Here is a 25,451-nt window from a genome sequence, read left to right on the forward strand (position 1 = left end):
CTCTGAATAACTGACGCGTCTCATTTACAAACAACGAATCACGTCCCGTCGTTGTTAATTATTCAGAAGTTTCGTTGTAATAATGTTATTTGTGATCATGCTTGTATTCGGAGTACAAAATATAATGCGGTATTTTATTTTATTAAATGTTCAAGTTAGTAAGAGCTCTTTTAAAGCAAAAAAAAAAATATATATATATATATATATATATATGTTTTTACTTGTCTATCCTTATATTTAGTGTAAAATAGTGTGTTAATTTTCTGTCTCATTCGTAGGATGCAATTAATCGTGTGATGCCACAGGAGACGCAGACTCTGCCTTCGGAGATGACGGCCCAAACAATGAATGCCAGACGAGAGGATAACTCTTGCAGCTCATCACCAGAAGTTCTACCAGTGTGGAGATCAGACAGCCAGTCGTCAGCGCCTCGTCTGCCTATTAGTGTTAGTGATGATGTGATTACACTTCCTTCAACTTCTAAGGACGCTCGAGTGGTTAAATTCCGTATCCAGTACAGCGATCGTGTATTGGAGCTTAGTGTTCCAGATTCAGGGACTGTAGGTGAGAATGAAAACGGTCTTTTAGCAATAATAAAAATAAAAATGTTCATTTTTCTAACCTTTCTGGCGTTTATCGTGTCACGCGTATGTTTCGATTTTTTGAAGTTTAGTGGATCTAATCTCAGCGTGTAAAATAGATGTAAACTAAATAATTTCTGGATAAATCAGTCGAAGTAGTTCTTACACATTAATCGACTAGTGAAATGAGGGGCATTTATTTTTCTTTTTTAATATAGTGTGATAGGTCGATGCGGACACATATGAGAAAAATTGTGTGTTCATGATTGCGTATTATACAGGATGTCCTGGGAGAAAATCATATTCCTTATCCTTTTGGAAGGTGATACGGGAAATCATTCTACTCAAAGAAGTTCCTATGACCATATGTCTTGTTCTCAACGATTTGAGAGATACAGGTTGTTAACCGTTTTTGATCTTTGCTCATCCTGTAGGTACTCTACAGAGGTGAGTTATAGCACATTTGGATGGCGATGGAATGATTTATCCAGCGGTATGCAGAATGTGACAGTGTGGTGCCTTTGGAAGGGAAATTATTGAGGGAAATCCTAGGAGACAGTGTTGTTATCAAATTCCCTTAAATAATTTTGAAAAGAAAATTTTTTGAGGGACACAATCCAATTTCCTTCAGTAACTTCCCTTCCGAAGCCACTACTGCCACATGTTATCATATCATAAACGAAGGAAGCAACACACTGTATCTTCGGTATTAAATTAAAAGGAGGAACAGTATTTAACGGAATCGACAATCAATCCCGGTCTCCGACGTATGGTGTCGGTATGCTAACCACTGCGCTGCTTAATTTATTTCCCAACCAAATACATACATTTTTGAAGTCGGTGCTCAGTATAGGAGGCTCTCGTAACTTGATTTGAAAATGAAAAGGAAATAAGGAATATGAAAGAAGATTTCTAGTTGTACGTACCACAGTTATGCTCTGTAGGTTAAAGGAGACGAATGGGTAATTGTCGTGGAAGCATTGGCCGAGTGAGAAAGTGGGAGAAAACGGGAGTACTCCAGAAAACCTACGAACACATTGTTGTCTATCCTCAACTCATGGCCTGCGATCGAACCAAAGACCCGTCACACTAGAGATGAGCCCTCTGCTACGGAGTCACTGTGCTTCCCAAGAAACTAGGGGATTCTGTAGAAAATAAAGGATTTGGTTTAAAAAAAAATGAAAGAATGGTTGGGAGAGTATTGGTGATTGTTGTAAAGCAGGATTCCTACTTGTTAGGGAAGTCAGGGAAAATGGTGCAATTCAGAGAAAAAGATTGGAAATCAGAGAAATTTTATAAGATATGTTTTGTAACATTAATTGTATATCAATTTAAGCTTAGCCAACCATTATAATGGACATTGTTCAGGTTTTTATGGAAGGTAAGTGGAATGTACATACGGGCAATTGATTACTATTTGTCTCTATAGAATGAACGTTCTCAAATATATAAATATTCACCGTTATTTATTCCGTATTTATATGTCAACGTCATCCGACACCTACCATGAAAATCAGGGAATTTCCTGCCATAGGTCAGGGAAATAAATTTCAGTAGGAACTCTGTAAAGATAAATATAAATTATAATTTTGAGGTTGGAAGGTAAACAATGAAGGGCAGAAGACTGAGATTAATGGATAGCATTGAAGCTGATAGTTCCCGCGCCAAGACGGAGAAGTTAACGGAAGACGTCACTGTATGGAAATCTAACTTGCGCCAAGCGTCCTACCGGTGATGAGAGAATACTGTTGATAGTACGACGATAACATTTCTCTCATTGAAAAATAATTTTTTTTTTTTTTTTCATGTTCAGATTACTTGTCTTTTTATGTTAATTATTTTTGTGTATTACTAGGAAACCTTAAAACTATGATTCAAGCCGAAACTGGAATTCCTACTTGTCATCAGGATTTACAGGGCTGGTCCCAGTGTCCAAGCTCAGATTTAGTATCGTTAAAAAGCCTTCATCTACCAAAGGAAAACAACCTCTTTCTCAGTGAAATCTCATTAGATGGCCATTTAGGAAACGAAGAGTAAGTAGTTGGATACCTAGAATTATGAAAATTATTTTATCACTGTTATTTAAATACATAATTGTTTTGGACAAACTAAACACAACACATTGAGCAAGGTTATGTGATAAGAATATGTAAAACACAGTTAGTGTGTTGAAACTATTCGTGTTTGTGTTTTTATATATTTTTATCACATAGCCTTGCTCAATGTGTTGTTGTGTTTAGTTTAAAAATATGGAAACAAGGCCTGATAGAATAGTTATATATATTGGGGAAGGGGGTATACGTGTATCATTCTGTGAGTATGATTCAAGATCAAATTCGCATCCAGAGTGGCCCACTGCTCCTTCAGTTCATCCTATTCATAGTAATGTGTTCGCATTTGTTTCTCCTTTCTTCATAACCCGTTTGAACATGTCTCATATTTGCGTAATAAGTTGGAATCTGCTAACTAGCAGTCACATTAAAATTAACGCCAATCTGACACACTTTAAACCAATCCTGCACAGTTCTGACGCGATTAACATTAGAGCTATTATCTTGCTGCTGTGGTTCTACATTGTATTCTTTGTCTTTTGGATGCTGATTGATGGCAATATCTTATTGCCCAATAATGGCATAAAATCCAACTCTTTCATGCGAGTTTGAACACAAGAAGTAAGATAAAATATTGCAATATCAACAAACTCTATTATGCATTTCCATTATTCAGTGTGGTACAGTAACAGTATTGTTCGACTCATGTCATGTAATTTTTGTTGTAGAGACTGTTAACCTGTGATTGAATTTCAGTTTGGAAACCCTTTACACCATTCTTGCATGATAGTCTCATTTAGCGAATGAAAATAGTCATGTCATGATTTGTTAAAGAAGTGATGGAGAGAATCTATTAAATAGATACTACAGAGAAAAATGAAAACACCAATAATAATAATAATAATAATAATAATAATAACAATGAATTTGACTTTGGGTGTGTAACAAAATTAGCATGAAAAATTTAGAGGAGTTGCATTCTTAGGGAAGTTATATCATGAGAAACAAGCAAAAAGGCTAATACCGCAACAAAACAAAGCAAAAAAAAAGTTTCTTGAACATGTAAGAAGTGCTTTCGGAAGAACCTTCTTCCATCATCAGCTTGCTTAAAATTCAAAAAGAATTTAAAATATGAAGAAGAATATGGAAGGGTAAAAAAAAAAAAATAATAAAAATAAATAAATAAAATAAAATAAAATAAAAAAAAGTAAAAGGATTAAGAAATGTAAAATACAAATCTTCTGTCAAAAATTAAACACATGGGAATAGGCACTCACTGTCATTGTACACTGCTGTTCACTGCTTTCTTTTCGTGCTGTCCAGATTTCCAAAGTATGTAGTGACAAGATTACTCCAAATCATATTTATTTCTTCCCTATCCAAATTAAGTATGGATTTCTCTTTATGGATGTGATATGATTCTTTGATTTTTCGTTCCGTTGTTGTTTTTGCTTTCTCAATTAAATATGACTCTGGGATGTTATGGTTATAATCTCTTAAGATGCGTTGCTAGACTAGATAGCTGTTGCGGGCTCCGAGACTTCGAAACACGAACCTGTTCAGTTTAGTTATTTTAGTGCAGAGTATTAGCCTTTTTGCTTGTTTCTCATTAAATATCATCACCATTCCCTATATTGTGATAAGTTAGATCATGTTATCATCATTTTCTCTTCAGGCTTCAGCAAAAGGTACCGTGAAAATAATTTTACAAAACTACTTACATTTATCAATTCTTTAACTGTTGCTCATTCAGGGGTAGAATTGCTTGCACAAATGAGGTTTGCCGTGGAAACTTTAGTTCAGGATAGCATTTCGTAGTGTCCGGTACGGAGAAGGCAGAGAGAAAGAGAGTACAAGGATTTGTAGTAACTCGAACTATGTGCGAAAGAAAATAGATTCGTATTAAAAATGCAATAAAAGGAAGAAAGAGAAAAATGAGAGCAGACTTAATGAATTTCGGATGGGCATAATTTTTTTGCAAATAATAATCGCTAAGTTTATAACCATACGCCTATTTCTCCTAAGAATGCGACCTTAGAATAAGGGTTTGCGTGAATGAAATAGCAGAAAATTTGAAAGAAGTTTCTTTAGTGTCACAGTTTGTAGTTTATCACAGCAAGTGAAGCTCACAGCCTGGAAATCCTCGCTGTTTTAAATGACTTAAGAACATCGCTTAAAGTAATGTCGGAAAAGGATTGAAATCCACTGAGAAAAGTAAATAAATAAATAAACAGAAATTAAAGGACTTGAAAGAAAGAAAAAACAACTTAAAATCACCTGAAGAAGAAAGGAGAAACATCAGAATTACGGTATTAATTCATTGCGTACATGAAAGAAAGATGTGTTAGAGAATAGACTTCTTAAAATATAAATACCCTATACCGTACACAACACAAGCTTCACATTGTTTTTTGTGTCTCAGCAGTGATAATTAAAGAATATTAGGTGTATTTTATCAATATTCATGGTCACATGCTTTCTAATATGTTGCTTTTACTATATATACACAATGCATGTATGTATCTTAAGGATAGTGCACATTAACCTTTATAGTAATATTTTTTTTTTTTTTTTTTTTAATTTGTGTTTCAGGTTTTCCATCCGATGCATTCTTTTTAACCAGAACGTAGTCCTAAGCACTCACATGATAAACTGTATCAAATCACAGTGTACACAATGTAACCAGTTCAAACTGTTATCGTATATTGGCTAATTACGATTTAAAATGATTCGTCTGGTGAGTGATTAGGACTACGTTCTGGTTAAAAACAAATAAATAAATAAATAAAAGTTTTAGCAAATAGGTTAATACACTATCCGGAGGACATTACGTGCATACATTGTGTATATATAACAAAGTGAAAAGAGTAACTTATATTGGGAAACGCAGATGACTATAAGTATCTATAAAATTCACGTAATATTCTTCAATTACCACTGTTGAGACAGAAAAGAATAATGTGAAGATTGTCTTGTGGAAAAAAAAAAGCCATTGTGTCTCCTGAGTATGTGTGGCCCAGTGTTACACTCGTAATGTTGAAAAAAAAAAAATGACAGGAACATTACTAGGTTAGTAATTTGAAATACAATAAAACCTGTCTTTAGCAGAATCGAATGGGACTATCAAAAATTTCCGTTAAATATAGGTTTCTGGTTTACGAAGGTAGACTTATGCAAAGATGCTGTACATACCTTAATCAGTTTACAGTATTTTATTTCTACTACGAATTAATACACGTAGAACTTACAATAAACAGAAAAAATACTGTACACACGTTAACTTAATTTTTCCAGTAGTCAAGTGGTTTTTTTTTTTTTTTTTTTTTTTTTTTTTTTTTTTTTTTTTTTTTTTTTTAAACATCACTGCTTGTCTGTTCAACTTCCCACAGAAACTTTAGCCTGAGAGACCATACTAAGCATATCTGTTATTTCGGCGTGAGGCAAATGTTGCAGTTCCTTTAAACTTTTGACAGAATCTTGAAAGTCTTTACCCTGCATTCTCCTTCCAAACTCAATGCCTTTTTCTCTTCTCCTTTCAGACTTTTCATATAATTCTCAATTGAAGCATATATATATCCATCCATCGTGTCTGCTTTGGTTTGCACATCACTGTGTGTTTTGCCAAAATACATCTTACCTCTCATAGGATGTCAAAAAATTTTCTAACTGCTGTACTCCGAAACTTGGAAATTTTCCGTTAAGAGGCTCATTTTGATTTTCGTTGTCCGTGTAACACAGTTTACGTTTAATGAAGGTTATTTAACACAGTTTTCGCAGGGAAATTCATAGAACCATGAAATATTTCCGTTTAGTAAAGGCTCTGTTGAAGACAGGCTTTACTGTATATAAAATGTCTTGCATTTCTTGAAATTCGCTACAAATGAAATGCAGTTTCTAGTTTTACGTCCCACAGATACGTACACTAAAGGAGATAGATGATCAATGATTATGAAAAAAAATAAAGAAAGAAATATTTTAGTTTTACGTCCTACGCTTATACCGGCTAGGCTATAGGAGACAGTGATGATGAGAAATAAATAAAATGGTGGAATGAAGAAAGTGGGAGGAAACGGGAGAACCCTGAGAAAACCCACGCACACAGTGTTTGTGCACCACAAAGTCCACTTGCCGCGAGCTGGGATCAAACCAAGAACCCCAGACTCCAGAGGTGAACGCTCTACCACTAACCCACCGCTGCCCCCAATGATTATGAAATAACTAGAGAAATGATAATGTGAGAGAAAACGAGAAAATCCCACGAACAAGATATTGTTCACCACAAACACACATGATCTGAAACCGAAACAAGAACCCTTCGCAACAGAGGGTAGCGCTCTACCGCTGAGCCACAAATATAGCATAGTAAACTGCATTTTTTTTCAACACTTTGAATGACTGTTCGGGCTGTGTGATAATCCGGATTTTGCACAGCCTTAACGACTTTACTTTGTCAGTGTATCAACGCAACAAGATACATTCTTGATTGTGATTTGATAATCGAACAGCTATCATAAAGATAACAGAACTGCACAGAGATCTATAAGATTTCCATATCAATTACTGTGTGATCGCTCATTTTAGAAATGTTTAAAATATTGGACTTAAGGGGGCAGACTACTAAATATTTTTGAAAAACTAATAATTTTTCTTTTGCCCGTTTTTCGTAAGTGGAAAGAGGTAATAAAATGTAACTTACCACAATAATAGATAATGTTATTCTACACCCGAAAATACGAATCGAAAGAGTTTTCAGTGTTGCCATCATAGAAATTACAATGTGACCAGAATTTGAATTACTCAAAAATCTAGGTTAAGGCAGCGACTAGAAAAATGAACTCAACGGTATTTGATGACTTATCATGCTGTCTATGTTCCTTGTTTACTACTTTCTAAATAATGTTTCTATTTATTTTGTAATAACTTATTTATTTTGTAATAATTTATGTAAGGTTTATAAAATAAATAGAAGTATTATTTAAAAAGTAGTAAACAAGGAATATAGACAACATGATAAGTCATCAATTACCGTTGAATTCATTTTTCTAGTCGCTGCCTTAAGCTAGATTTTTGAGTAATTCAAATTCTGGTCACACTGTAATTTGTATGGATGGCAATACTGAAAATTCTTCCGATTCGTATTTTCGGGTGTAGAATAACATTATCTATTATTGTGATAAGTTACATTTTATTACCTCTTTCCACTTACGAAAAACGGGCAAAAGAAAAAATATTAGTTTTTAAAAAATATTTAGTAGTCTGCAGCCTTAATTGTTGGAAACAGAGGACGTTAGAATGTTAAAACAAGCAATTGAGGAAGAAATTTAGTCCATTCCTGTTTCCATATTGTATAATGCAATGATCAACTTTCAGTTGGTGCTGCTTACGAAAATAATTAATGTGGAGCAATGTGGACAATAAAATAAAATTGAATTTAAAAAACTTTTCAAATTACAGTGTTCCATTCTCTGCAAATTGTATCAGCACACTATGCTATAATGTTTTCTGGTTCGTCTGGTATTTTCAATTCTCGCTGTTTCGCATAGGAATTGTGTGGAAAATCTCAGCATACCCAAAATTTCAGATTTCCTAACAGTGAGGAGCATTTTTCTTGCTACGATTTCTATTTTATACAGTAATTCCCTTATACGAATTTTAAAAGTGACGCATAAATATGTTTCATGTACTGGCAGTGATATGTTCTATATACTATATCACGTTCATACGATCGTCTGATTTACTGAGTATGACTGAACTACGATCTACCCTGATTAGTAATGAATAAGATTTTGTGAACAGTCACTCACATGCTCTTTATGATGATTAGTTAGAAGGGAATTTAGCGTTTCTTTCAGTACTGAAGCTGTATGAGATGTGCACCTACAGCTTAAGGTGGAATCCAAACCAGGTGTTCAAATTTTAAGGCTCTCCCACTGGGATCCTGTGCATCAAAGGCGTGTATGTTGGCGGTGAGTGTTGTTTAAAAAGATACCTTGACCTATTACCAGTTACAAATCGTTACTGTAAGTGCAGTTTTATTTGTAGAACCAATGCTGTACTCTTCGAAATAACCTTCGCTACACCTCATGAACTCTCTTCTCGTCACAGGTACGGTTCAAAATCTCTTGCAGTGGTTAAGGGAAATGTGCTTAGTGTTATATCAAATAGTGTTTAGAACTATCCATTTATTTTAATTAAAGAAAGATTTGAATTATATGTCTATCTTGGTGCATTGATTCAGATTGTTTTTGCCAACACTACTCCTTTCTTTCCAGAACTGAAATCACAGAGCGATTAACACAAACCTTCACTTTAAATATTAAGGATGAAACAAATCGTAAAACTTACAAATTAAATTTTCCTGGAACAAAGACTGTGTTAGAGATTAAATCGGATGTGTACAGTTTAACAGATATTCCTGTAAGGCATCAAATTTGGTCCGGTTGGCCATCAAAAGTTAAGGATGAAAACGTAAGTATACAAATCAGTTGGTGGTAAAATGATTTTAAAAAATGTTGCATGTTGTTAATTATTTATTTATTTATTTTTGTATCTTATTACTTTTAAGATTACAAATGTAATATTTAGTTCCTGAATTTCGTAAGAACAGCAGTGAACCGATTTATATAACAATAATAGAATAGAATTTGAAATAAGGAATTTCGTCCATTTTATTTACAATCATGTTATTTTCAACTTCCAAATAATTGGTTTCCTCTAAATATTTGAAAGAACACCACTTACTCTTACAGACGTAATTGCTTCTACGAACCTATTTCTCTTTTTGACTTATCCGGCTGTTTGGTAAAAGATATTTTATAAAATAAATGAGTTCGTTTTGCAAACTCCTCTATCTACACAATACTATATATATATATCCACAAACTGTAAGAGGTGATTCCTTACATTACAAAAAGAGAAAAAGTTCATATGAACCTATGGCAAAAAGTGCATAGTTTCAGAGCTAGGGCTGTCCAAAATCGTGAAAAAGCTAAATTTCAACAGACTCTCTTTCGAATTCCAGAAACTGTGGTTGGTGGTCGTTATCAGCGTAAAGTAAGCCACGCATACACAATTCAGAAGTGCATATTTCATAAATTTTCATATTTCCTACAGGGTGTAATTCTCAGATATACTTTCAATAGAGTTTTCAGATATACCCTGATTTCAAGGAGATTCCAGAGTAGGTAGGAGGTAAGCCTTGACAACAATGGATTTTCAGTGCTTCCGAGGGAAGTCGGAAGTGTTAGGAACTGGTAGCTCCATGTTTTTTTGTGTTCCGAATAACGTGTGATGCGATGTATTTTGTCACGGTATATTTTACATTTTCTCCACTTATAAGCGTGAAAGAAAACATCGCAACATGCATTTTCCCGAGTACGAGAGACTGTGCTGCTGACAATCCTCAACACTTCCGACATCGCGCTAAAGGATTCCGCGTTCACTGCTATTAAAACTTAACGTTTGCCTACTTTGGATCAATCATAAAATCAGAGCATATTTCAAAATTCGGTTGATGGCATGTCTGGGAATTTCACCCTGCAGGAAATACTCTATGCGCCTATTGAACGTTAATGAAATGTGCAATTTTGGACTGCGTATGCATAACTTCCTTTGCGCTAACAAGGACCACCATCCACTGTTTCTCGAATTCGAAATAGGTCCTCTTGAAATTTGGCTTTTCCGCGATTTTGGACACCCCTAGCTCAGAAACTATGCACTTTTCCCCACAGGTCCATATGAACTTTTTCTCTTATTTTGACATGAGGAATCACCTCTTACAGTTTGTCGGTATAGTTCATTAACACCATATATATATATATATATATATATATATGTGTGTGTGTGTGTGTGTGTATATATATGTATATGTGTGTGTACGTGATATTAGATGAGAAACCTCTTGGTCGGGAAGATTTTTTTTTTTTTTTTTTTTTTTAAACATTAAATATAAACCTGGAAACTTGTAAGTCATGACTTGGAAATATCAGGAAATTCGTGCTCGCAATGTGTGTGAACCCTATCGCCGGTCAGGAAAAGGAAACTAAAAAAAAAAAAAAAAAAAAAAAAAAAATGCGTACTAAATCAGGGAAATTATGTGCCACCGTTTGCCGTATCACATTCCAGCGCTTCAGTTTTCTGTAAAAACAATGTTCTACGTAGGTGTCAGATTTTATGTTTTTATTTATGTCTCTAAATTTAAAATATCTGCCGTGACGAACTATACTAAATCTGCACCAGAAATAAAAGTTATTTCGTAGGTGACAACGTCAGGTTCTGGCCCACTAAAAGTTAAAATAAAAATTAAACCTGAAAAATAATATACTACTACTACTACTTCTTCTTCATCTTTGTTGTTGTTGTTGTTGTTATTGTTATTCTTCTTCCACGAAGAATACCACGTATTTGGATATGTAAACACAATTCTTTAGCAAGAAATAAACTCTAGTCTGTAATATTTTATATCCGAATATTCAAGGTAACAAATTAGGTCATAAGAATATAATAATTTGTTGATTGGAAAATGAATCTTTTCGAAAGTGAACTCGGAGGAGGCCAGTCCTCTTCCCATAACGTTTGCTGCAATAATTATCATTTAAGGTTATCATCTAGTAACAACATAATCTAAGTTTACAGTAGAAATTCTCTTAATTCTGTTGCTGAATTCAAAATCTGAATAATAGTCTGCGTTAGTCATTCATCTATTTTCTGTGTAATATTTATATAGTTATCGGTATTGTGATATGCTGTACTTAAGAAGCTGAATTAATGAATATAGATGAATAATATTCAGCAAAGGTTTTTATAAACCTTGATAGTTATAGAATCCATAACTAACGTGCCATCTTTTATTTAGGTACGTCACTCACAGCCTCTATAAAGGTGTTATTCCGATATTTTAGTCATGTTATTTTAACAACAAAGGAGCCTTGCTGGAAGATTTACAGATTATTCAGCATAATTTTCATTAAGATTTTAAAACAAGACTAAAATACAATACCGTTGTTTAAACTAGGTTGCAGAGAGTAAATTAATATTCACAAGTCCCTTTTAGAATATTTCTCAATTACTAATTCATAAAAAAATATTGTGTTCGACTTCTTAAAATCTAAAACTTTGCTTTTGTTAGTAAATTACTTCGATATTCATTTTAATTTCCAAGTTTTACAGAGAAGAAGAAAACAATTCATAGATGAGTTCGTAACTTCTGATTCTGAAACAAATTGCTTCATATGAATATTGTTGCGCTTGTCGACCATCTTGAAATGCCCAAAATCAATCACGAATAAAATAAACGCAATATATATATATATATATATACATACATTTAGGTTCAAGACTTTCAGGAATCGTTTTAAATTAGGCTATTTCCAGGAAAATATAATTTATTCACGTTATTTTTTAAATATTAACAACTCTTAAAACTCTGTAAACCAGGACAGAAACAAAATCTGTTGGGCCAGAGACTGCTCGGCAAAAGAATATAAAGCTATTAAGGGAGCAATCTGGGTAGCGTGGTGGTTAAAGTATCAGCATGGTAAACAGGAGACCCGGGTTCGAATGTCAGCCCAGTCGTTTTTTTTTTCGCTCTTTGTATACCATTGAAATGTAGATAATTCTTAACATACGTTAGTTAAGCAATATATATATATATATATATATATATATATATATATATATATATATATATATATAATATCAAGTTTCAAGTTCGTTGTTTTGTTAATTAAAAAAGCCTTATTTGACAGTTTTTTTAGTTCAAGAGTAAAACATACTACTCTGGGGAAAAGCAAATTTCTAAATGGTAATATAAAAATAATTCGTGAGAATTTGCATAGTACACTTACCAGCTAAAGAATATTCAGTCTTTACCTTTCTTTCTTGAACTTTTAATTAATGGTTTGCTGGGAAACCATTGGTTAGATTCTTAGGGCATACGCTTATTCATGTCATCTATCTTTGGTAGGGAAAGGGTTTCTAGTTCGATCCGGTCCCAGCCATGTTAGATTTTAGTGGGTAATATCATACCCTGTAAGTTTTGTCGAAGTTTTCCCGTTTCCTACGATTCTCATCATTTCACCAATTTTTCCATAATAATTCACTTGCATGTAAACTGTCATAATTGTGTACTTACTTTTTGACTTCTACTCTTAACTATATATCTAGGTTTTATAAACCTTCAGTGCTGACTAAGGAAGTATATATTCTTTGACTTCTCCTTTCAACTGTATGCCTAGGATTTATAAAGCTTCAGCGCTGACCAGGAAAATTGAACTTCAAAAAAGTTTCAGTTAAAAATTGAACGAGTGAACCTATCACAGTGCAATTGCTGAAGATTGAAGTTATTTCCAGTTTGGATTTTAGTAACATTATTAACACCGATATTAATTAGTTGCGAATTTTAATCATCAACATGTAATACATAACTACTCTAATATTCCTTTCTAAGGAGTTCTCATGTTAGAAGACGTTTGTGGTGGACAACATAGTTTTCTCGGGTTCATTCTTTCCTCCCACATTCTCATCCCATTAATTCTTCTATAATCATTCGATTTCGTTAGTCATCTTTCTTCTTTAACCTAAAGGCGATAAACGTAAGACGGTAAAATAAAAAAAGATCTCATTTCATTTTTTCATGTCTCAAGTTACGGAAGTATTCTTTTCGCTAAAATATATTTTTGATTTTGCAGATCACTCTAGCCTGTTCAGGTGTGAATTTCCCCTCACATGACCTAACGGTCAAACAGTCAGCGACTGCAGGGTATGGTTCAGGAAAAGATAAGCAAGTAAGTACTAAATTGTTATATTTTTGTAACACAATTGCCATTTCTTGTTTTCATTGTGTAATCTAGGTTTTGATCTTCAGATAAATGTAATAGATTTCATTCATTTAATATAATCTTTCAATAATCAGTAGAAACAAATAGGACTGTTCGTCAAGATTCTCAGATAGTACGTTCTCTGTCAACTTTCTCAGAGTCTACAGACAAACCCCTTACGTCCCTCAGGGGCTGCTGTCAGCTTCTTAGTTCATCCTAAGTTCTCCGAAATAATGATCAGCTTTCTCGAATTATCATTACATAGCATAATGTCTGAGATACTTTGAAGAATGTCGACCTTTCGTCGTGAAAGTTTTTAACTACAAATATACGCACTGTTAGTTACACAATTGAAAATCCTGTAATATTTCGAACATCCAAACAATTGAAAATAAAAGCAAGGACAAAAGCATTTATTTAAGTTTGTGGGTCTTTTAATAAGGAGTTAAGGAAAAGATTCGTAAAGATTCATAATATGTTTCGTGTAGAGTATTGTACTCCACATGAAAGAAAAGTGGATACTGCGCAAAAGCGACAAAAGGAGACTGGAAGCTTCAAAATGTAGATGTGGAGAAGAGTGAAGAAAATTAGCTGAATTGAAAGAAAACCAATGAAAAAGTGTTAGGAATAATAGGAGAGAAAGAGTAATATTAATGTTATTAAAAAGAGAGAGAGAGAAATTCGTTAGGCATTAGCTAAGAGGAGACTCTATCTTTAGAGATATTATACAATATACAATGAAGGAAAAAAATAAAGGGGCGAAAGAGGCTACAATTGATGGATGATATTAAAATAGAAAATTACTATAGATGAAAAAGTTAGTTGAGGACCGTGGTATCATGGAAACTTCTTAATTTGCAACAAGTGATCTGATATTAAGGCTGAATATCTATGCTATTGATGACGAACTACGCCTTCCGTTTGTCACATACATTATTTACTTAAAAGACTGCGAAGAAGGTTTAATGGTGATATGATGTATGGGAATTAATTATAGAGGAAATAGCAATAAATGTTGAAAATATTTACACTCAATTCTTTGGGCTTCGCAATATACATTTCTTAAATCTTTGTTCTTGTTTTGATGTTGGTAACGATGGTGATATGAATGACTTATTTCAATTTCTGTTCATAGTACGTATGTCGGAATGTAATTTTAATTCCTCCGCGTATTTATATATATATATATTTTCAAGAGGCTTAAAATTAAACTGCATTTTATTGTGTATTACTAATAATGTTCATTTAGTGTTTATATTCGGACGTTTATTTTGTTTGTTTACAATACAGATTGTGGTTGATATTGCGGAAAGTGATAGTTCAGCAGAATTTGAAGACGCGCCGGAGTCCTTTACTATGGAGGATGACATTTTTGTAACGGATGTTACGACGAAAAAAATGCAACCGTTAAGTAAGTAAAGATCTATTTCTGTGCAGTCGTTTAATGTTTAGAGTGAAGCTGAGAAAAGAGTACGCTACACTTGGAAAATTTTGTACGAATAATCTCTTCCTAATCGAAACTAAGATTACCACAATGACAGTGCTACTTTGTACTTTTAAAATTGTTGATTGAGAATAGTGAATAAGAGATGTGTTAAATTAAATTTCCTAAAACTACGGCTTACGATGAACCTTCAGTCGTTTCCAAATGCTCTGTATATAGCCCAATGGATAGACGTTAATATCCAGTACATATTATACGTTCTCCTTTCTGTAATTCTCCAGTGTTGAGCTGAGAACAGAACATGCAAGCAAAGCTTTTGCAAAACAATCAATGTATTCATAAAACAATAAGCCGTTCATTCACATAACAAGGCTAGTACAGTGTCGTCTGAGTGTCACCAATGTGATTCATAGGCGCACTAACCATCCATTTTTATTTCAATATAAAATTTGATATTGACATTTTCCCCACACATGTTATAAGCAAGCACCATACTATTTCATAATCGAAAAGCAGTGCCAATACAGTTTTTTTTTCTTTTCTTAAAAAGTAACTTAAATCCTATATTCATTTGCTCAGTATTTAAGTGAAATAAAATTTAAATTTATTTAGAACGCATCCAAAGATTAAAGCAAGACCTAAAAGATAAGGTTGAATCAGTTGCTAATTAGTTCTCAGTTCCAGCAATAGACAGCTAAGCGGTTGTAAACTGTGGCGAATGCCATGTCTTTAAAAAAGTAATAACATGGTTAGAGCATCGACTGGCAAGTTATTCTAGATCGACGTTCGATACCACTTAATTCAAGATAATCGTAAATTGCCTCACAATGTTGCATGAACAGCGAAAATTCTGTTCCATACTAGAATCCAAGCTGGGACCATGCGCACTAGCTATCCATATCCACGGGAATACTTTCAGTAAAAGAGTTTAAATAGTAATATGCAAGGAAGATTAACTGAAATACAGGGTGTAGCTAAACAAACGTCGGGAGGTGATTCCTGACACCGAGATAAGGAAACAAGGTTCTATGAACATATAGAATATTGGGCATATTGGAAGACTTAGTGAGGGCCGAAAGCGTGGGAACAGTAAGTTCGAAGCGGTAGATATCGAAAACCAATAAGCTTAGAGATAGCAGTCTACAAAGTGCAATACGTAGTTGCTCAATTCACACACAGGTGGCGCTTGAGTTCAATACACTACAGTACATGAGTGCGGTCATTGTGCTGCGAGTGTTGAATAGGCCAAGTGGCAGTGCTCAATTAAAACATGGTGCGTTATTCAAACCCTCAAAAGGCTAACATACTATTCATGTACGTTCGTGCAGATGGCAATGGGCATGAAGCAGCACGACTCTTATCAGGAGCGTTTTCGTAACAGTTATTAACCATCATACATAATGTTTGCAGCAATTTATCGGCGCGTATGTGAAATAGGGACCGTACTACTTGGTCATGTGGATCGTGGTCAACCCCGTCGAACTGGTTCGCCAACCGATGATCCGGGGTTGTCATACATGCATTGCTGTCCATGGCGGACATTTTGAACCTTTCCTGTAATGTGCTTGACGAACTTTCGTTTGTTTCTGCACTTCAATATCTACCACTTCGAACTTCTTTCCACGCTTTCGGCCTTCGCTAACTCTGCCAATATAGTATTTATTGGGTTTTCTGCGTATCTCAGTGTCAAGGATCACCTGCCGACTTTCGTTACATTAATCAACTTACACCCTGTGTATGAAACATCGAATTAACGTAGAATGCTCACAAATCTATTGCTGTTTATCTCCAAGATTAATGAAGACACAATGAAATTTACTTGTATCTATAACTGCAGAAGATGTGGCATCAAAATATCGGTTAATTCTTGATTTCTCAACATAAGAAAGTAATGTTAAGTGTTTGCTCGTAAAAAGTTTCAACATTCAAGTTGAGCGTACTCCTATATAAAGAAGGAAAGGGTATGCATTTGTTTTATAGATACGTACATATTTAATTTGTGTGTCGTACTTAAATATTTTAATCAGAAAAAGGTGCATTTCTTACTGTAAGGATGTTGAAAATTATCATATGTATCATAGAATGAGGATAAATTCGTTATGTTTAAAATGTGATATGTAAACTATGTTTAAAGCCATACTGGCTCAACGGTACCTTTCTTACCATGTGTGCGGTGCCCTTGGTTCGATCTCAGACTGTAATCTTGTAATAGACAGCATTATGTCTGTAAATTTTCTCGAGATTCTACAATTTCCTTTCATGCTCTCACTACACCAATTCGATCATTTACTACCATGTCGACTGTCTTCGTTACCTTATAGGCGAAGGCAGTATGTACATTGAATTAAAGGTTCCATTTCATTTGGAAGACTATGTTTATGTACACTGAAGTGCAGCGCCGTAACTTGTAAGTTTTCCTGAAAAGGACAAATATTAATATCCCCCACCCCCCGCTCCGAATTTAAAGCCTTAATAAATATTATTCTTACTTCTATGGGCCCCAGTTGGTGTTGTACTAAAGTAGAGTCCAGATTACATTTATGCATCACGTTAGGGAAGCATATTTTGTCCATCTTTTGGAAATGGCATGGTGAGCTCATTCCATGCTTCAGTAGTTAAATTGAGGGAAATATACCTGACACAACTCAAAGCCGTAATAAATACATATTAGTTCTGAGGGCCCTAGTAGTAGACATTTTAGTGAAATAGGCCCAGATTTCGTTGAAGTTGTTTATTATTATTATTATTATTATTATTATTATTATTATTATTATTATTATTATTATTATTATTATTATTTGGATGTGATAAAATCTGTTACATTCATATTTGTATGATTTGGTATCATATGGAGCAAGGAAGTTTTATCTTGAAATGTTTTCTCTCGAACGGTGGGGAGCTTATTGCCCTTGCTCTTCCCCCTCCATAAGTTATGGCATTTCTGAAGAATTAAAAGTGCTTTACGTAGTGGCCAGAAGATGGCACTGTAATAACCTGCACGAGTCAATTCAAATAATTGTGCAGTGTTCTGCTCTGAATGGTATCACATTTCTAGCTCTTAACCTCATTTTTAAAATTAAAGTCGGATCTCAGTGTTGAGTTTGCGCTATCTTATAGTTATTAATCATAGATTTGGACATTAAAGATTCCAGAAAGATATAGGTTTGAAACCCATCTTCTGCTTCGTCTTGATTTACGAATAGATTGACTTCATACATGCCCACGCCTAAAGTTGTATGACCTCGAACAATCAACAGTAGAAGGCTGGGTCATTCATTATTGAAGATCGGATGATTTCCAGTATTGCAGGTTGACAGTGTCAAGAGTAGATCATCAGTATTGCATTGATAGTATTCCAACACGACAAACTGGCGAACGAGATAACGCTTGTCAAGTTGGTCTTGTGTTTACTTGTCACGATCGATAGCAAATAAAACACGTGCTGCTGTGCGTGAAAACAAAGCCAGTCTGAATATAGACCGACCATAGCTCGTTTCTGAAAGAGCTTTCCTTCTTCTGCTGCAATTCATTGGATTTAATAGCCGAAGGGTGAACTCCATTATTAAGTACGAATGAGTTTTGATGTGTTTGTTTGTATTCACATTAAGATAAGAAAATAACTTTTTGTTTTTTTTACAATTGCCAGTTCCAGATAACGTAGAAGATGAAACTGCAGCTTGTTTACATTTCTGCGAGCAGTTTACTAGTAGGTATGGAGAATGTCATCCAGTATTTTTCCACGGAACTTTAGAAGAAGCTATTAAGGAGGCGTGTCTTAAACCAGCAAGAGAGGTAAGCTCATGTATTATTTATTTGTTTAGTAAGTGAGTAAGTAAGTAAGTGATTGATTAATTGAACGAACTAATTAGTGTTAGTATATTTGTATTTCATTGTGGCGTAGTAGCAGATTGCTAATTACTCCGATGGAACTTCAAAGTCAGCTTTCTTAATGGAAAATTAAAATCGCAAACAGCCACTGCAAAAAGTATTCTAAAATTATTTTTATTGAACAGGTGAGTTTCATTCCACAACGTGACATGTGATGAACTTCTATACAATGGGATCTAGTACTGAGACCGGAAGTAGTTAATTTTATACCACTTCTGGTGTCAAGAAGTTAATAAAATCTGAGATGGAAACATATTTTTAAGGCGCTGAGTCGGTATCAAATAACTTGTTATCTTATACTGGTTTTATTCTATAGACACCCAGTATTGAAACCGGATTGATTTGATTTGATTTGTGAGCTTAGCTTCCCGTTCAGCGTCGGGGCTATATGAGACGTGAACCTGCAGTTAAACTTGGAATCCTAACCATGTGAGCTCCCACTAATATTGAAACGAGAAGTGGACAATATTTCGATCGAAGTAGACTAGTGAATTGCCAGTCTAGTGATATACGCATAGTCGTAAAAACAATGTGCTTCAGTTACTATTAAACAGTGTGTATTATGTTTCTATTATGCCCAATCAATTGCTTTAGAAATTTGATTCTGCATAAATTAGCAATCACAAGCTTACACAACACAATATAATATTTTACACGCTTGTACAACGGGTGAAGATCTACCACTATGCTGAGTTCCCAGTTGGATGAGTGCGGTATATGTGTATGTGTCTGATGAAGGCAAAGATACTTCACCGAAACTGTAACGCTAATTATTCATTAGATAGTAGATGCTTTGGTCAGAATTTGTCTTTGATTTTATATGTGTTTGTTCGTTTTCAAAAATATAACACAAAATTTTGACTGCCCTTAACTCAGAAACTGTGCACATATATATAGAGTGGCTCAAAAGTAGGTATACAGTACCATACTGATAGGATCATTGCATTTTATATCATTTCTTACTGCTATCTATCAGGTAGACTTAGTTTCTCTTATTATTTGTTCTTAATGTCTTTTTACTTACATCATAAGCTCGGAAGAGCCGAAACAAATAAACCCATAAACTATACTTGATCAATGCAGGGGTGTATACCTACTTTTGGGCCACCCTGTATATTGGAGATCAAGGTCTACTACTAAGCCAAGTACGCTCCCGATGGGATGATTTTTTTTAATATGGAACAGACTTTGACCGCACGTAACTCGGGAACCAGAACCTGCTCTGCCTCATATTTCGAATGCTTATTGGCACAATTGGCATCGTGCTAAAGCGTTATGGTCCCTTACCAGCGGTTTCGCTTGTGCAACCCGACACTGTATGCCCATGTCATGTACTTCGCGGCAAGCTGTGATTGTCGACAGAGGCTGTGGGAGGTGCTGCTTGAGTTCTTCCGTCACTTGCACTGCAGTCGCACGACAGTTCTGAATGAAAATCCGCTTTAGTGCTCTGCGGGGCTTTTAACTGAGTTTTGCTCCGACTTCCGTTTCTCTTCGCCAATGTTTTGCCGTTAGTTTTGTACACCGTTATCACCTTGGATACTATTCTTCGCGACACACCGAACTCACCTGCCACTTTCGTCACACTCGCACCACGTAACCGAGTGCCAACAATTTGCCATCTGTGGAATTCAGAGGGGTCGGTGGTCAGTTCAGAGGGGTTACGCTTATTACCATCTGGTGAGTTCTCTGCACACAGTCCTTCTAACGCTTCTCAGAATTTGCCCTAACACACCAGTACCAATGGTCCGGGGTTGTTATCGCTACCTGGCCGTTGCCAATCCAGACATTTGATATGTTCCATTCATGGGCGCCCGAAGGGGAGGGCAGGGTGGGGCCCGGGCTCCCCTCTGGCTCACGAAAATGTATACGTAATGTTGCAAAGCACGTATATTAAATACCAGAAATACTAGATGTAATATAGCAACCGTGGAGATGGGGCCCCCCTTCTAGAAAATTTTCTGTGGGCGCCCCTGGTTCCATTAAATTGATAAGGATCTGTATAGTGTCCTTCGAATTCTAGTTATAAAACACTTTTCTTCCCACGTATTTCCCTCCTTTCGTAAACTTTTGCGAAATTTTATAGTTTACCTTATTTCTGTGATTTCTAAAAAAAAAAAGACATAACGTTGGTTGTTTACTGAATAGTTTCTGCAGATCACTGAATTGTTGCTGGTTTTGACAATTTTTCATTTGGACTTGTATTATTTTGCTTTGTTTATGTGAGGAAGTTAGACAGCCATGAAGGCATTTGACATTAGTACTCGTAATGATAGGAAGTGGGAAGGAATTTTGGAAATCTTCAGGATTTATTTAAAGCTGCCAACCCAACATTCTTCTTGTAGACCTGAGGAATAAAGCTCATAATGAGTGGACGCGGCATTCGCGCCTGGAACTTTTTCTCTCGAATTAAACATGCTGTCTATTGTGATAGTTTTTTAAAAGATAAATTTGTAAGATACTTGACTTTAATGAATTCAGTATTTAAACTAGTGTTTGTATTATTATTATTATTATTATTATTATTATTATTATTATTATTATTATTATTATTATTATTATTATTATTATTATATTTTTTTAATTTATTTTTCAGAGAAAGTTGCTGGCAGTTTATCTTCATCATGATGCTAGTGTACTGACAAATGTATTTTGTACACATTTATTGTGCTTCGAATCAGTAGTTTCCTATCTCACGAACAACTTCATAGTCTGGGGATGGGATTTGACTTACGAATCAAACAAGATGAAGTAAGTTCATTATTTACTGTTTTTTGCATGTGTATTTTAAAAAAAATGAAATTCCCATTCCTTGCTAGCCTAGAGGATATTAACCCCCGATCTTGAGACAGTAGCGAAGATTTTGAGCTAACGTATGAGATTCGAAACTGCGGTGTAGAAAACCAGAATAAAATGGTTGTGATCGATATACAGTGCTCCATCATTGCTTCATGGGCTCTACATTAGGGATAGCGAGAAAATTTTGGATCTGGGTTACCGGAAAGTATTCATCAGTAACAACAACAAGTTTTATCTGAACCATTAATACAGTTTAATAAAACCATCTTCTAAGCCGTTCACTTTCGTACAATATATCAGAAATATCTTTTCAAAATCTTTTTCAGAGAACGCCTTCCTTCTTACATTTCAGGCTCGATCGTGGTAGCTAATGCTTGACCCTATGCAAATCTTCGCAGTTAGAAACACTCGCTACGACAGATTCCCACGTTTTCAAAACTCGATGCTTATCTTGCATCAGTTAAACACTAACTTAGGCAAAATGAGAGTAATAGTTTGAAACGTTTGAAACGAAGAGAGGTAATTAATAGTGATTATACTATAGACAATGTTACCAGTTCACTCGTGTAAAATTTTGTGAAGATTTCACAGACCGGTGTTCTGGTCTAAGTGTGAAATATCATTATTTCAAAAAGTAATACTACATTCAATATAACTTAAGATTGCAATTTAACACATCTACTTGTAATTCTGAAGAATAGATTTTTGTCATTTCGCTGTTTTCTCACAATTTTCAAAATAAGGAAGAAACAAGCAGTAGTTTAAATTAGTCTTTTATAACGACTTAATACTTCAAGAATATTATCTAAGCAAACTGATCAGTGATTTTGGGACATTGGATCATTAATTTTATTCACTCCATTGTATAATGTAATGTTGATATTGTTGTATGTTGTTTCGTAATTCTAAAAATCGCGAGGAAAAATCAAAGCCATAGATAGGTTTCCCCTTAAAGATAGAAAAGTTTTCCACAAATTAACTGCTTTGATTTTAAAGGAAAACTCTTGAAATGTTTTAAAGTTGTAGACTTGTTGACAGTATCAAAAAGCAGTGTAAAGATAGAGCGAAGGGAAGGAACCTCTTTTCAAAGTATTTATACAGCTTTATCTTAATTCTTGGAATTTTCTATTTCATTTGCTGTTGTTTCGTGTATCCATCTGTCTGTTTTTGACTAAATATTAATATATAAAGATTCAGTTTATGAAGTACCTATTTGTTTAATTATCTTTTCACTTATTTAAATATTTCTCTTACAGATTGTTAGCTTCAGTGAGTCGAAGTTTGGGCAGTGTTGCGGCTATGACCGTAAGAAATATCGACGTAGAACGGTTACCAGCATTGTTACTTATTATGAGAATGCGGTCTTCAACAGAAATATTTTCAGTTGTACAGGGTAAGTACATTAACACTAGGAAAATGTATTATTTGAGAAATAAATTGCAAATCGTGATTTGGTACTCCAGTATTACCTTGAACCCCTTCCCACTCGTGATTCCAAAGATACTTGCTCGTGTCCAACTTACGGAGGAGTAATAACCATGGCTATATCTTTGATACAACGCAGTGAACGCATTTTCAATGAAAAGAGAACTGGACTTACAGATAAATGACCAACACAGAATTAGTAGGTTAAGTATTCAGTATTCGTTGGAATCAACACCAAGATGAGCTGGAAATTTTAGTTAGTTTTGGGGTTAAATTGAGTGTAGGTGACAAGAGTTAGTTACTTGAATTTCGAAATTTCCGGTGCCTAATTTCTGTGATATTTACTAATGAAAGCAGGAAACAACCTTTTTTTTTTTTTTTTTTTTTTTTCACACCAAATCCTATAGGTGCGAACTTGAACCCAGGATCTCCAGCATGCGTTAACCACTACGCCACCCAGTCTCGAAGTCGGTGTTCTTATCTCGGACCACGTAGGTTGTACCACAGACCCCTGCTTTGATTGGACAATTCTACGTCCTTATATCGAGCACTTTATGACGGTTTTGATTTCATATATACTGATGAAAGAAAGAACTTTTTTTTTTTTTAAAACACACATCAGACCCTCTATAGGTGCGAATTCTATAACATATAAAGAGTGGAAGCAAACTGGATGGCATAGTGAGTAACGTATCGGCACGGTATGCCGGAGGTCCTGGGTTCGAGCCTCGATCTAGTCAGACACTTTTCCACTCTTTATATGTTATAGAATTCTGTGATATTGCTTTCTTTTTATGCTTTCATAATAAGGAAGCAATCATAATGTAACATAGAAAGCTTAATAAAAAAAAGTAAGATCACAGGTCCCAGCAACTAAAGTTCACTTTGAAATTCAGATGATTAAGTCATCCTATATTTAATTGAACCTAAAATCTGAAGTACCAACCTATCCCAGCAGTGTCCCTCCCCGCTGGGCTACTGGTTAGCGCATGTCTTTGGTTCCGGGTTCCATTGCCGGTGGAAGAGCGTGAAAAAAAAGTCACAATTTTAACGATTTCATTGTTTATCCATCTTCGTTAACATAAAAGGCATAATCATAGGACGTTAAACTAAAAGATTTCATTTCATTTCAACCACCTATGGCTCAAATGGAGACTACAGTTCCTATAATTGAAACTTTTGGCATGCTGAATTTATACGGAACACTTAAAAACAAAGAGAAAGATAATTGTGTTTGATACGACTATATCTATATCGTTTCGCAAAGCCTTTTTGCTGAAACAAATGTATTGACTTGTTAATTCAATATACTTGTTAGTTGTGACTCTGTTGTATTGTAGGCGGCTTGGTTGACAATCAGTAGGCCATTTGTTTAGTAGCAAGTTTCACTCTTTGTCCATTCGGAAGGTTTAAAGTGATAAGTGAGTATGCGTCACAGTGGCGTGTTGTTGTGATCCGAAGCCGTGTGAATTTGTGATAGAACTTTGGTAGGTTTTCTAGTGATATTTCTACTTCTTCACTTCATCACGTATTCTACCATCATTCAGTGGGTATTTATGGTCCATCTATTTTAGTCTAAAGGGCATGTTCCTCATTTTATTAAGCTACAGATTATACTATTGTAAGCACTATTAGAATTTTAATTTAGATAACAAATTCTATTTTCTATGATTGACCAATATTTATAAGATGAGAATAATATGTATCAGTACCAATGTGTCATTACATACATATCTTACCAATGTGTCATACGAGGAACTGTCGCAGCACGATCTCCGCTTCGCCATAAAAATAAGAAAGTGAATATTTAGAATACGTATGAAAGAACAAGCGCTTGCTAATCTATTCACGGTTCATTAAAATACATAGTCAAAACTTGAGGTATTTAGTATTTTGTACAAAAATAAAGTTCATAACATACGTGAATATTTAGTTTTTATTTGTGTTCTTTTTAGGTAATGTCGGTGTAAATGAACTGTTGACGAGTTTAATCCAGGCTGTTGACGTCTTCAGTGATCAACAAAGGCTCGAAATCCAAGAGGAAGAGGAACGAGCCGCTCGAGAACTAGTCAAAAAAGAGCAAGACGAAGCGTACTTTGCTTCTCTTGAAGCAGACAGGTAACACTATTAATATAATCACCTGATTTGTATGTATTAGTAAGGATGGATAGAAACGAACAGTACAGAAGATAAAATGTTATAGTTTGCATCTTACAAATTATGCATAAGTGATTAAATGTTATATTTTGTTCCATGGTGATTTGCTTCCTTATATATTTCGCTAGCATATATTTTTGCGAACATTATCAGAGAAACCAAGTTTCGTGTTAAATCTTGAGGTTCCTCTTCTCCAGCGTACTAGTTTTTGGTCTTAGATAGATACAGTAAGTATTCTTAGAAAAAAAATAATTTTAGGAGAAAAAAAGGACGCTGAGGAGGAGGAATCAAA

General features: G+C 34.7%; 1 protein-coding gene across 1 annotated transcript in view; it reads left to right on the plus strand.

The window, feature by feature from the left end:
• Nucleotides 1-25,120, plus strand: part of LOC145676511 (FAS-associated factor 1-like) — a gene marked incomplete at its 3' end in the record, with an annotated part of 36,315 nt that extends 11,195 nt beyond the window's left edge. The window contains 9 exon segments of the mRNA XM_081747331.1: nucleotides 279-564; nucleotides 2,437-2,614; nucleotides 8,905-9,100; nucleotides 13,321-13,416; nucleotides 14,740-14,860; nucleotides 18,540-18,685; nucleotides 21,375-21,529; nucleotides 22,834-22,970; nucleotides 24,958-25,120. Coding sequence (XP_081603457.1) covers nucleotides 279-564; nucleotides 2,437-2,614; nucleotides 8,905-9,100; nucleotides 13,321-13,416; nucleotides 14,740-14,860; nucleotides 18,540-18,685; nucleotides 21,375-21,529; nucleotides 22,834-22,970; nucleotides 24,958-25,120 — 1,478 coding nt within the window.
• Between the last annotated feature and the right edge of the window lie 331 nt (nucleotides 25,121-25,451).

This window comes from Thermobia domestica, unplaced genomic scaffold, assembly GCF_964235325.1.
Source record: "Thermobia domestica unplaced genomic scaffold, izTheDome1.hap1.1 HAP1_SCAFFOLD_186, whole genome shotgun sequence".
Lineage (NCBI taxonomy): Eukaryota > Metazoa > Arthropoda > Insecta > Zygentoma > Lepismatidae > Thermobia > Thermobia domestica.